Source organism: Xiphophorus maculatus, chromosome 24 (genome assembly GCF_002775205.1).
Source record: "Xiphophorus maculatus strain JP 163 A chromosome 24, X_maculatus-5.0-male, whole genome shotgun sequence".
NCBI classification, from domain to species: domain Eukaryota; kingdom Metazoa; phylum Chordata; class Actinopteri; order Cyprinodontiformes; family Poeciliidae; genus Xiphophorus; species Xiphophorus maculatus.
In genome coordinates, this window is record NC_036466.1 from 13,120,955 (window position 1) to 13,134,439 (window position 13,485).

The 13,485-nt window shown below is 41.1% G+C and overlaps 2 protein-coding genes across 2 annotated transcripts in view; both read left to right on the forward strand.

Annotated features, from left to right (window-relative positions):
• The window catches only part of LOC111607622 (NACHT, LRR and PYD domains-containing protein 3-like), a 392,536-nt gene that overhangs the window by 197,254 nt on the left and 181,797 nt on the right, over positions 1-13,485 (forward strand). The gene's annotated exons all lie outside the window — the stretch shown is intronic.
• Positions 1-13,485, forward strand: part of LOC102220231 (NACHT, LRR and PYD domains-containing protein 12-like) — a 70,115-nt gene that overhangs the window by 48,963 nt on the left and 7,667 nt on the right. Inside the window, exons 9-10 of the mRNA XM_023329661.1 lie at positions 8,147-8,326; positions 12,984-13,157. Coding sequence (XP_023185429.1) covers positions 8,147-8,326; positions 12,984-13,157 — 354 coding nt within the window. The remainder of the gene's footprint in view (positions 1-8,146; positions 8,327-12,983; positions 13,158-13,485) is intronic.

Consider the following 13,485-nt stretch of genomic DNA (forward strand, 5'->3'; position numbering starts at 1 on the left):
CACTACAACATCTTCGTGTCTCCCCGGTCACGATTTTGAGCAACCTGATCTGCGGGAAGTGCCGTGTGGGTTACCTACCCCGGATTAAGTTGGAGACCCACTGGACCTGGCAGGAGGACGAACCAAGTGGTTGTTTTTGCATGTGGGATGGAGACGATCTAAGCCACTGTTCTGTATGCCGGGACCAGCTGCGAGGGGGAGAAGTGACCCTAACAGGTGAAGCTGAAGGATGGCAGGTGGCACGGTTTTATAGCTCGCTGCGATACTACAGAACGTATGGAGAAGTACAGCCAAACTATGGGAGCCCCATACCCATAGGATTACTAGGGCCTTCAGCTCCCCCGAACACCCCAGAGGAAGCAGACCAATGGGTATGGAGAAGGGACGAGGGGCCCCATGATATCCTGTGGGAATCTGTCAACGCCGCCTGGCCGTACGACCCCGCTAGAGCGTCCCTGTCATTCCCACCACTGAACACCATCCACTACCCCATGGTCTTCCGGGTCTTACGCCCACAGGAGTACCAACCGTCGGCTGGGGGGCTTAATGCACTTCCAGATGACACTAAAGAACAGGCCATTAATGGAGGTTGGACAGGCCCCTGGGAGCTGACTACGTGGGCACATCTGATTCTGGAGGTCATCAATGACTGCACCATTCCGGTGACGGATCTACCGGACGTACCAAGGGAAAGTGGAGTACGCAGCTCGGAGCTGTATTATTGCACCACGGAAATAGACGGGTGGGGCAGTAGTACGGTGAGACCGAAGGAGAAGTCCCGCCTATACAGAGTGACGGCGGAGTCCCAGTTTCGGGATGGGGTTTTGCAACACCCAGGAGGCGTGGCCCAGAGAGTGGGAACGCCCTCTGATCCCAGCACTACCTGTCAAGTTCAGCTGTCAGTGCGCATGGTCACCGTCCCCTATAAAGGGATCTACTCGGTCAGAGCGACCATTACAACGGTGCCGGACGAGCAAACTTTCGCCACCGCGTCCTGCACGGAACCAGAGCCTCCTAAGAAGAAACCAAAGACGCACGCCTGGCAAAAGCTCGCTTCAGCATTTCCATGGAGGAAGAAAAACCAAGACTAACGGACAAACCGGACGGAGGAAAACGAGTCGTCAAGTCTACAAGTCAGCAAAAAAACAAAAAACGAAGCAAAAAACAGTTTTTCGTGACTAAACTGTTCAAGGTGGGGGCTGGAGTCTCGTCGGGACTATCAGAGAAAGGCCCGTTTCTGAGACTCCCTACTACCTCCATTCTACTAGATATGCCAAGAGAAGATTTCACTCCTTCCAATCCGCTCACCGAGGCCTATTTTCTCAAGTATCTCATATATCTCCGACCCACCAATTTCCAAAACACAAAACAGGTGGGGGAAAGTGAAGAATACACGCCACCTCCTTTAAAGAGGCCACATTTATTTATCCCTACCGCACCACCTGCTTGGCAAGGACGAGGATCCGGTAACACGGTCCATTATGCATCGATTTCACCTATGTGCCCAAGATCTCTGCCATGGACTTTTAATACAGTGTATCTCAGGGTACGGGGGATCGAACTACGGATTAGGTGGGGTCCCCATTACCTTGAACCACTGCAAGGACTGTATTGTGAAATTTCACTTAATGACATGATCATTTGGACCACATCACCAAGCATGGCGAAAACCATAGTAAAGAGGGAAATAAATCCAGAAAATTATATATTTAATAACACCAGGCTTCCATTGAAATTGGAAATAGACAGGGTCTACCCCAATCCACCACACCAGCGAATTTTTACTCCGTCAACCTGGGGGTACCGCACCAGACTAACTTTGCATGGGCAACCGTTGTACACCTACATCTCGGTGCCTGCCCCAATAGGGCACAATCACGACTCCTGGGATGACCAGGCGCTGAAAAATGGCACCGCCCAAGGCCCATTCCCTAGGCCGGACTATTGGAGGGTGTTTCACTGGAAGTGGGTGTGGAGGGGGATGGAGCCTGATTTACCCTACCCCTCTCCGATATTTACAGCCTTGCAGCAGAGAAGAGCCACCAGACGGGTTGTGCAGAGCACTGCCAACCCATGCTGCATCAAGGCTTTGAGGAAAATCTGTACTGCGCCTGATACAGCGGATCCCAGAGAAGCACTAATCTGGCCAGGATGGATGCTATCGGCATGAGGCGCAAGCCTACAGACCCGAGTTGGCTGGATGTTACATCGGATTCGGACAGCTCCACTGACACTGACGACGCCTCGGAAACCTCTAACGAACCTTTGCTACGGAAAACGACTACGATAACAGGAAAATCCCTATGCCTGAAAGGGCTGCTAACGCTTCTTGCCCTGCTGTTTGCTGCTGCTGTTCTTGCTACTATCTTCTACTTCATCGGAGTTGGACCGTGGTATCTTACGCATACAAGAGTCACCTATGGACATTCCAAGTATGCTACCTTCAATTGTTGGAATACAAACACCACGGCTATTTTTGTACCATGGGACAACGAAACTTCTGCCCAGAACCGGACCGCACTATTTGCCAAAAACAACGGTAAAAAGTACGTGGAAAGCCGAGCCTTCAAATTGAACGACTCCACTTTAGACGACCTTCTGAATCGTACCTGGGAGATCTACAACTACGACTTCCTCGATACGGGAGTGCTTTGCTGGATACGGGTTCTGCAATACAAAGAACGAAGGACCGTCAGATGCAACTGGATTCATCCGGATCGAGGGATGCCAGAATGGCATTGCAACATGGCTTGTTGATCGCTGCTACTGTTACCAAACCAGGGGTACTGGGATACCGAAGTAGTATACCCAGCCCCACACAGGTCCTCCGGCTGTCGAGCCTGGCTCCCACGAGGGGAGTTTTGGGGAGACTATCACCTCAACTGCAGAAAAGATGACACTATCCCAACGGCACCGCCGGGCAACTGGACCTTCCGAAATGCCTCCCGAGGTAATTTTCCAGTCAATACGACGACGCCGCCTACACCAGCCAATTTGACTAACATGACGGCTTTCCTGATCAGACAAGGACCTAGACAGTTTATGTACCAGGCCGAGCAACAGCACTGTTACAAACACCACTTTCTTTGGTTAAATCCTTGCCTCTGGAATAAGTTTGTGCAATGTGCGGGACAGAATCATATAGTTCTAGCCGTGGAAGAATACTGGGCTGATTTATGGCACTCTGTGAGATCAGTCCGTACGGAGATTGAAACCTGGTTGAACGACACGTTTCCATGGACATACATAGCCGAAGACCAAACGTACTTTATGGGAGACTTCCCAGAGGGGACAGTTCGCTCTCATACTGGACTAACTGAGCTACACATTGCCAACTTGCGTACGCAACGCCTTCCAACTCCTGATGACCTTCTGAGCGCTCCTAAAACGGACTTTGCAAAAATTGACAAGTGTGTCGCACGAAGAATTTTTGAGAGCCTAAATGACACTTGTTGGGTGAAGACCCGCTCATCGCCACGTTGTGACCTCTGGCAAACTGGAAACGCTTTTCACTCTACCTGGAGGTACAACTGCCCTGATCCTGACAAAGCACCTACGGCTAAGTGGGCTTTGCGGGCCTGGTACGAGGATTACTCTCGAAATTGGGACTACGAGTGGTGGGGGCTCCAAAAAGATGAGTTTGAAGCCTGGGTAGCACCATGCCTTAAAGAATCAACTAACTATTGGGTCAAGTACCAGTACATCGCCACAGTTTACTCTAAGGACCGCATGATTTGGCCTGGAATCTTTTGGAGACCCGACAGCTATGTCAACCCCAGACCTTGGCGCATGACTTGTAAGAATAACACAAAAAACATCCTTGAATGCGTAATAAGTTTGGCCAGACGACCCTGCGGAACTGTCCGAGGGTGGGAAAGCTACTGCAAAGACCATTATGCAGAGGAGTATGACACTCACTCTTCTGAGGTCACTTGGCGAAAAATCAATGGACAATGGCGAAGGGCGATAGTGAGCGGACGGACCTGCACCGATGCAATTCTAGGATATCATCTCCAGAAGCGCAAGAGCATCCTTGGCCTTCCTGTTCCCTTCATCCCAAATCCCCTTATAGCCATCGCCGAAGGACATGCTTTCCGGAAAAGTCTGTGTGAAGGGAACATAGACTCAGGGTTCGACTGGGTAGGACCTAACCTTTTGTATTCCAATCTCACCTGCACAACCACTACGGAAAATTGGCAGAAATGTGGGCAGGGTTCCAGTGAACATGACTGTTACTGGTATGAGACTATGGGTGCAACACTGGTGGCCGCCGTCTCCGAGGTCGTGGAAGAGGTTGCAAGTGTGGTGGCAGGAGGCCTCCACATTGTTGAACAATGGCTGCTGGATGCCTTGAGCATGCTATGGCCATATCTCTTAGGCCTCCTGGGCGTAGCCGTAGCATTAATCGTCGGCAAAATTGTCCTGGAGGTGTGGCTAAAAGCACTGTGTCGTTGTGTCAGTTAATCATTTTTCAGTTCTTTTAATTGAGGTAAAACTAATGTACATGATTCCAGTAAATAGGAGGCTTCGTAATTTCCTTTGGTGAGAGTAAATAATGACCCTGGGACTTACATCTAAGTCACTAAATTTAATCTAGCCGGTTCCAAGAGCGAGTTATATATTAGAAAGCGAGCTACCGTTAACAGGAGCGGTTATTGGGATTATGCAGCTGCGAGGGCTACTCAGCTGATTGTTTCTTAACTGTAAAGGGTCGTAGCTTCTGGATTGGAGGTAGTTAGAGCTAGACGAATCGCTTTCGCCACCAGTTTGAACAGATTATCTCTTATAGATCTCTTTTAGGGTAATACCCAGGTCTTAGAGATTTTCCGGACCTGTTAGACAGAGAACTGGTCAGTAGTCAGCCCAGGAGAGTTGTGAGGAAAGGGCGGGGCTGGCTATTGCACAATAACAGACAATCATCAGGTGATTATTTCTCCGTAAAGGAGCCAATCAGCTTCTGCATAAACTCACAATGATGAGTAAAACGTCTGCTACTGGTTAGAAACCTTAAAGTTCAATGATACACAATATTCAGTGATTTAAGGTCGAAGCATTTATATATAAAACTTCTCCATAATCCAGGAGAGGCAGGAAAGTTGCTGCTACCAATTTACTTCTAGCTTTGAGAGAAACAAGATCCATTTTGGTAATAAAACCCAATCTTTATTTTCAATGTTCATAACAAATTTGTGATTTTTAAAAGAAAGCTCTTTATCTGGAATAAAACCAATATATTTATAATTACAGACAAACTCAATTTGTGCTCCAGCAGCAGTGGTCAGCAATAGAGGGATTTCTGGTAGTTTTCTAGAGTGTTAAAAAACTTTTGCTTTTGTCTTATAAACATTAAAAACCAACTTTAAAGTTTGTAAGCAGGTTTGAACAACATTGACAGCAGACTGTAAATATTGTGTTGCCTGTGAAAGTGATGAATAGTAGCAGTAAGTTACTAACATTGTCACATAAGTTATTTATATAAACAGAGAATAAAAGTGGACCCAGAACTGAGCCCTGTGGTACACCATTTATAATAGTAAGGATAGAAGAAGTGAAGCCAGTTGAACTCTCTGGGTTCTGTTTGACAGATAATCAGATACCAACATGGTGGCTTGATGCTAGAGCCAATCCTGTGTAGAATCTCAATTAAAAGCCTGATTTACTGTCAAATGCCTTTGATAGATCAATAAATAAAGCAACACAATGTTTTTATTATCAAGAGCCTGGATAAGATCATTACAAACCTTTAAAGTGGCAGTAACAGTGCTATGTTTCTTTATAAAACCAGACTGTACATTTTGTAAAACACAATTTGAATCTGAAAAAAACCTTCAATTGATCTGAAACTAATTTTTAAAAGATTTTTTCTAGGATTCATAGTTTATAAATTGGTCTGTAATTGTTTACCTGTGACGATTCCCCACCTTTAAATAGAGGCAAAACAAATGCTAATTTCCAGACACTAGGGATTTTGTTAGAGATTAGATTAAAATATGAGACAATGGCTCTGCTATAAACTCTGCAGCCAACTTTAGATAAAAAGGATCCAGGTTTTCTGGCCCTGCTGATTTTCTGCTGTCTGTTTTTAATTCTCTAATAATCTCAGCTGTACAAATAGGGGAAAAGTTAAAAGTGGTGGAATTACAATCATTATTCAAAAACAGCTCATCAGTATTTACATTTGGCCGAATGAATTTAAATCATTAAATAGAGAGCCTACAGAGATAAAATGCTCATTAAAATAATTTAAAACTGCTAATTTATCAGAAACCATTTTACTTTTTTTCCAAACAAACTTTGGAAAGTCCCTCAGTGGCTCAGCAGCTGATTCACTGTTTTACTAAATTTCTTTGGATCATTTACATTTTTTGTCATCTCAGCAAGGTAATAATCTGACTTTGCTTTCTTAATTAATGAGGCACATTTATTCCTCAGTTTCCTAAAACAAAGCCAGCTCTCCTCAGTATTGATTGTTCTTGCTCAAGCTGCATCTCTTTGTTTAAGCAGAACCCCAATCTCTGAGGAAAACCAAGGATTATTTCTCCCCTTCACCCTAATTTTACGTTTAGGAGCATGTTTATTTATTAGTCTTAAAAACTCTTTATGAAAATATTGCCAAGCAAGCTCTACGTTATCAAGGAGAGAAACCCTATTCCAGTTCAAATGTAGCAAGTCATGAACAAAAGTTTGTTCATTTGGTGTTTTAAATCTCTTTTGGTCACGATACTTAGGTTTTGGTAACTTGAGATTTCTAACTGTACCTATGTTACCGGATCCATTCTGCGTTGTGCTGGTTTTAAGTGATCAGGCCGTGACACGGTTTGTCTTTAAAAAGTGATTTCTCAATTTATTCTGACGAGAACAACAAACAGAAAACAACCGTGTTATAAGCTGCCCGCTCCAAGTCCGACACAAAACAGAAGTACGTAACAAAGATTAACTTAATAACTCTATAAATAAACTGGATGATTTAGATGAAACAAGCAGCACACACCTCTCCCGCAGGACAACATGACAAAAGGGAGTGGGAGTCTAAGGCAGTGGTCCCCAACCACCGGTCCATGGACCAATTGGTACCGGGCCGCGCAAGAAATAATGAACTACTTCCGGATCTTTTATTTTGAAAATCCTAAACCGGATTTTACCGGTTATGTCTTGCGCGTCAAAATTGAGCCAACTTGCAGCAGAATGAGTAACAAAACAGCATCGGAGTACCGCGGCGCACCGGGCTCGATACTTACGACCCCCCTGGTCCGCAGCAAAATTGCGAAGGCCTGACCGGTCCGCGCTACTAAAAAGGTTGGGGACCGCTGGTCTAATGTAGCCGGGGCATCTTGTCCCGGAAGTGATGTCCTCCACACTCTTCCTCTTGCCCATATATGGAAGACGCAGTGACAGAGAACAGCTGGTTTGTTAGCGAGACAGGTAATCAGCATTTAACAGCAGGTAGATCTCTGAGGAGATCAGATTCCTGGCTGATGATTCCTGCAGAGGCAAGATACAAGATACTGGTCTGCTCCCAGTTCCTCTGTGGCAGCATTTAATAACCTGCTGCTGGGAACTATGGTTCTATAGAATATACTACTATTATTAATGATGATGATGATTCTAGATGCTGCAGCAGATATTGGCTAAACAAACCCAGAGATGCCAGAGGTCCACAGCAGGCTGGACTTCCTGCTCTGCTCACTTCATTTCTAACTCACTTCCTGCTTGGTGGAAGATCTCAAGGAGCCAAACGGTCTAGTCCAAGTCCGAGCTGTGAGCAGTTCCTCCTCCTCTCCATCATCTCCAGTAGTTTCCTTCATCAGCTCAGTCAGCCTCTTCATCAGCTGTTTCAGCTCCTTTGAGGCTCTGATGCTGCAGCTCCATCAGATGCTGCAGAGAAAACTGAACTTTCCTTCACAGATGATAGAAGATCTTCAACATCTGACTGCAGCTGAAGGTCTGAGGACATGAAGCCTGGACCAGAACCAGAACTAGAACCTGGACTTTAACCAGGACCTGCACAGATTCTCTGTGGGGTCAAACTCAGTAGATTGAAGATCAGATGTTGATCAGATGATGACATCACTGTTATCATATTTTAGTCTGTTTATGATCCAGATTGATTTCATTAGAACTGAATTTATTTCTTCTCTAATCACAGACTTGGTGGCTGTTTGATCCAAAAGGCTGAATGTGAAGTTTTGGCCTCGGCTCTGAAGTCCAACCCAGATCTGACTGAACTGGAAATAAATCAGATCATCATAAATGAAGGTGGAGACTCTGATCTGAAGCCTCTGGTTGAGATCCTGGAGAGTTCAGTCAGTAAAGTGAAGAAACTGAGGTTTGTTTTCTTTATTTATACAATAAAATCATTCATTGATTCTTCAATCATTAGCTTAATTAATAAGTTAATTTAATATATTTTCTTTTAAAACAATCTGTTTAAATGTCAGAATAAAATCTCTAAAACATTTTACCTTATAAATAAATTATTTTCTTATTTCAGACTTTGAGATTATTGAACTTTGTTTTTCAGTTTTTCTGATTTTAAAATGTTTTTACTGATGAACAAAAAGCTGATTATCAGGAAGCAGCAGAAATATCTTCACCTCATCCAGGCTGGTAGAAAACTTTGAGTTTCTGTTTGGATCAAATGTTCTGGTTCTGCTGGTTTGGACTCTTTAAACCAGTTTGACTGGATCAGATGTTAGAATCAGTTCATCATGTTTCTTTTACATTCAGAGAAATTAATTTTCTACAGTTTTATTATTTATTTGTCCATATTTCAGTTTAACCTTTATTAATACTATATGCAGTCTGAGCCTTTTCCCTCAAATTTCCAGCAGAATCACGTCTAACAGCTACATTAATAGATCAGATATTTAATACATAACAATACAATAAGTGGATTATTAGTTATTTTAAATCATTATATGATAAAAACTGTCCCAGTACAAAGTTTATTCATAAAAATAAATATTCATAAACTCCATGTATCACTAAGGGACTGAAAATGTCTGTAAAAAAGAACAAACTATACAGAGACTCATAAAGCAAAGATCAATGGATGCTGAAAATAAATATAATAATAAATTTACTGTTATTTTACTGATAGCAAAACAAGATTATTATAGCAAACAGTTGGATAGAAATAAAATAATATTAAAGGAATCTATAAACAGTGTTATTAGGATAATCTCCAGGCTTACTAGCTTTCCTCAACACTTATAAATATTGATAAAAGCCTTAATAGCACAGAAGAGACAGTTCATAATTTTAATAAATATTTAGTAAGTGTGGGGCCTAAACTGGCTGAGGAAATCCTGCAGTTTATGAAACACTAAATGACACATTAGTTAGTAGAAATCCAGATTCCATGTTTGTCACAGCAGAGGAAGGAAAAGAAATGATAGATATATAAATAAATGTAGAAATAAAAGCTCAGCTGACTGCGATGGTATTGACATGATAATAATAGTTTGATTGTGGAAATTATTCAGCTGTGTCTGTTATTGCGCAATAGCCAGCCCCGCCCTCTTCATCACAACTCCCTTGGGCTGTCTACTGACCAGTTCTCCGTCTAACAGGTCCGGAAAATCTCTGAGACCTGGGTATTACCCTAAAAGTGCTCTATGAGAGATAATCTGTTTAAACTGGTGGCGAAAGCGATTCGTCTAGCTCTAACTACCTCCAATCCAGAAGTTACGACCCTTTACAGTTAAGAAACAATCAGCTGAGTAGCCTTCGCAGCTGCATAATTCCAATAACCACTTCTGTTAACGGTAGCTCACTTTCTAAATTATAACTCGCTCTTGGAACCGGCTAGATTAAGTTTAGTGACTTAGATGTAAGCCCCAGGGTCATTATTTACTCTCACCAAAGGAAATTATGAAGCCACCTATTTACTGGAATCATGTACATTAGTTTTACCTCAATTAAAAGAACTGAAAAATGATTAACTGACTCAATTAATTCCAATGTCCACCAACCTCATTAGAATTTTATAATATAAATTTATTAAGCAAGCTTAAGCAGGGATATGTGACATACAAATCAATAATCAATTGCATATAATTCAAGAGCAGTATAATAGCATCCACATGTATAACTATACCATCCTGTCTCTTTCCCTAACCTATGTCACAATTTCTAAGATGGATTTTTATGGAGCAGATTCAACTCATACCCAGACGATGGTGGATCTTTTAGCAACAGGAATTTCTAGCATCCTTGGTCGAAGTCTTTGTCTGGTGTGGAAAAATCCTCCTTAGGAAGGAAACAAAGCAGAACGGGTCCAAATCCTTTTACAAAACCCAGTTCCTTATCCCTTAGGGGTCTTTGTCCTTCCTCCAAGTCTTGTTGCAGAGTTTGAAATTGTTGGGTTGAGACGGGACCGACGGTCGAATAGAGAACCAGAGCTGAGGCGGTGGGATCCAGTCCTTTCTTAGCGGTGTGAAGTCCGAGCTTCCCCGCGGTTCCGAAGTGCGGTCCGTTGCTCAATCTGCTTCTTCATGTTGTCTCTTCTTCAGCGCCGCCGGACTAGGAACAGTTGGTTCCTCTTTTCAGCCCGTTTTTATACACTTCTCCACCATGTGTGTGTATGGGGAGTTTTTTTTTGGTCTACGTGACTTCCTGAACATCTGCTGTGTCTCGTGAAAAAGTCCCAACATTTCCCAACCTGTTTTTGCTGACTGTAGTGGAAAGTCCCATCTCTCCCCTACTTGCGACATCGCCTGCCAACAGGACTACTCCCATCCTGCTGACTTTAACATTGTAACTTCCTCTTTTTTCTATAACTCATAACCATCTGTTATAAATCATCAACCCCATTCAACATGTATTAAGAACATTATTAAAACCATTTGAATCACTTTTCCAAATCATCATTGCTTTGATATTCATTAAGAATTAATCTCAGTCCTTCTTATTATAATCATTAGCATAATTATTACATTATTTTAATTGTTACAGATCATTATTCAGAAGTACATTTCAGACAGTTATTTTGTGATTACTTATACCCATGTTACCAATTGCATTCATATGTATTCAACTTAATCATTATTTTAATCAAATCACAGGATTGCTTTATTTCTCTCATGCCTTCATACACCTTTTCTGCGTGCACCTGGAAAGATCTCACAACCCCATGCCAGTTTTCTTGACAGCTGTTAACATATATTTATAATTTATCAATTCAAACTGGTAAATTTCCACAAAAAATGCAAATGGCAAAAGTCATCCCACTATAAAATCTGGGAATAAACATCATTTCACAAATTACAGTTTCTTTACTTCCACAATCCTCCAATGTTGGAGAAAATATTAGTTGCTAGATTGTAAAGATTTATTAATAAACAGCAACGACTCAGTGAGAGTCAGTCTGGATTTAGGTCCCAAAGATCCACAGCGATGGCAGATCTTCATTTAATAGAAGAGGTGACCAGAGCATTAGATACAAAGAAACCTGCTGATGGGGATTTATTGACTTCAAAAGCATTTGATACAATTGATCATGAAATATTCATCAATAAACTCCAGCTCTAAGGTCTAAGAGGAGTTTTACACTGGATGGAAAGTTATTACAGCAACAGGCAACAATCTGTGCAACTGGGTGATTTCCAGTCCTCATGCCTGGACATTGTTTGTGGTGTTCCTCAGGGCTCAGTGTTGGGGCCAAAGCTGTTTATTTTATACATAAATGATATAGAAAAGGTTTCCAAAACACTTCATTTTGTTTTATTTGCAGACGATACAAACATTTTTTATACAGGCGAAAATTTACAGCAGCTTCTGATAGAAATGAATTTAGAGTTATGTAAATTGAAAAAGTGGTTTAATATTAATAAATTATCACTAAATGTAGATAAAACCAAGTTTATGTTATTTGTGGATTATAAAAGGCGATTTACAAATAATAATTGATAAAGTGACTGTAGAGAGTGACTGAAACTCAGTTTTTATAATATTGATTCATAATAAGATCTGTTGGAAACCTGATAATAAATATGTTCAATCTAAAATAACTAGAAGTATTGCAGTTCTCTCTAATGCTAGAACATTTCTAAACTCCTTCATTCTTTACTGTTTTCTTATTTTGCCATATCTAAGTTACTGTGTGACGTTTGGGGCAACATTACAAAACTTCACTTCAACCATTTTGCACATTACAGAAAAGAGCCACTGGAATATTTCACAAGGTTGATTTTTATTGTCAGACCAACAATTTATTCATAGATTCTGATTTCCTGAAACTCCCAGATTTGGTAGAGTTTCAAACTGCACAGTTTATGAATGAAGTTAGAAACAAATTATTACCAGGAAATATTAAAACTGATTTACTGACAGAGTTTGGGAGGATATGAATATAGAGAAAACCTCAAGTTCACAACTTTATATGTTCCAAGAATGAAAATAATGAGCATTTCTGTCATTGAGTGAAGATCTGGAATAAAGTCACTAAAGAGCTGAAGCAAAGTCAAAACATGAGGAACTTTAAGAAAAGATTCAAAATGGTTCATATTCAAAAGTATAAAGATGAAGAAGATGATGAATTACAGAATGTGGATGACTGGGGGGGTGAATATTATTTATGTATATATGCAGGTAAATGTGTATCTATATATATGGGTGTATGTATTACTTTCATCTGGTTCAGGAAATATTATTATTATTATTAATACTATTAATAATATTATTATTATTGTTGTTTTATTTGTGTTGGAAACAGAAATACTATTTATTCTATGAATTAATGAATAAAAAGGTTTTAATTATAAAAGTTAAACTTCATCAGACTCACAGTCACTGAATAAACATGAATTTGAGTTTGTAAATTGATAGTAAAGTATTATATTTACACTTAGAAACATGAAAATCTTTATAATTATTATTATTATTATTATTATTGTGTTTTGTTGGTGAAACGTCTGAAATAAATTATCATCATCAACCTGCATCCTGTTGGCTTCAGCTCACATCTTTTATTCTTTATTCAGATTGCAGGAATGCAGTTTGTCAGAGACCAGCTGGACTTCTCTGTTCTCAGCTCTGAAGTCCAACCCGACCCATCTGACAGAACTGGACCTGATCAGAACCAACCTGGAAGGTTCTGGAGTGAAGGAGCTCTGTGGTTTTCTACAGACTGAAGGCTGCAGACTGGAGACATTGAGGTATTTTAATTCTATAATTATTGATATTTCTGTGAATAATTAGATATAATTGATCATAAATCAAATTAATTTCTTCTGTTCTAATAAATATTTTCTGAGTTTGTTCCTGGACTTGGATCCAGAGTTTAATTTAGTCCCTCTGTGTAACTGAGTTGGACCTGCTGATCTGAGGTCAGAACAGGACAGCATTCGGACCCCCAGTGTGTAGAAATCCCCCTCATGTGAAGCAGGTCAAAGGTCAAGGTGCAAAAAGAGAGAGAATGAAATCTCCCTTTATTGAAGATCCACATATTTCACACTTAGTTTTAAATCTGCTGCTATTAGTTGA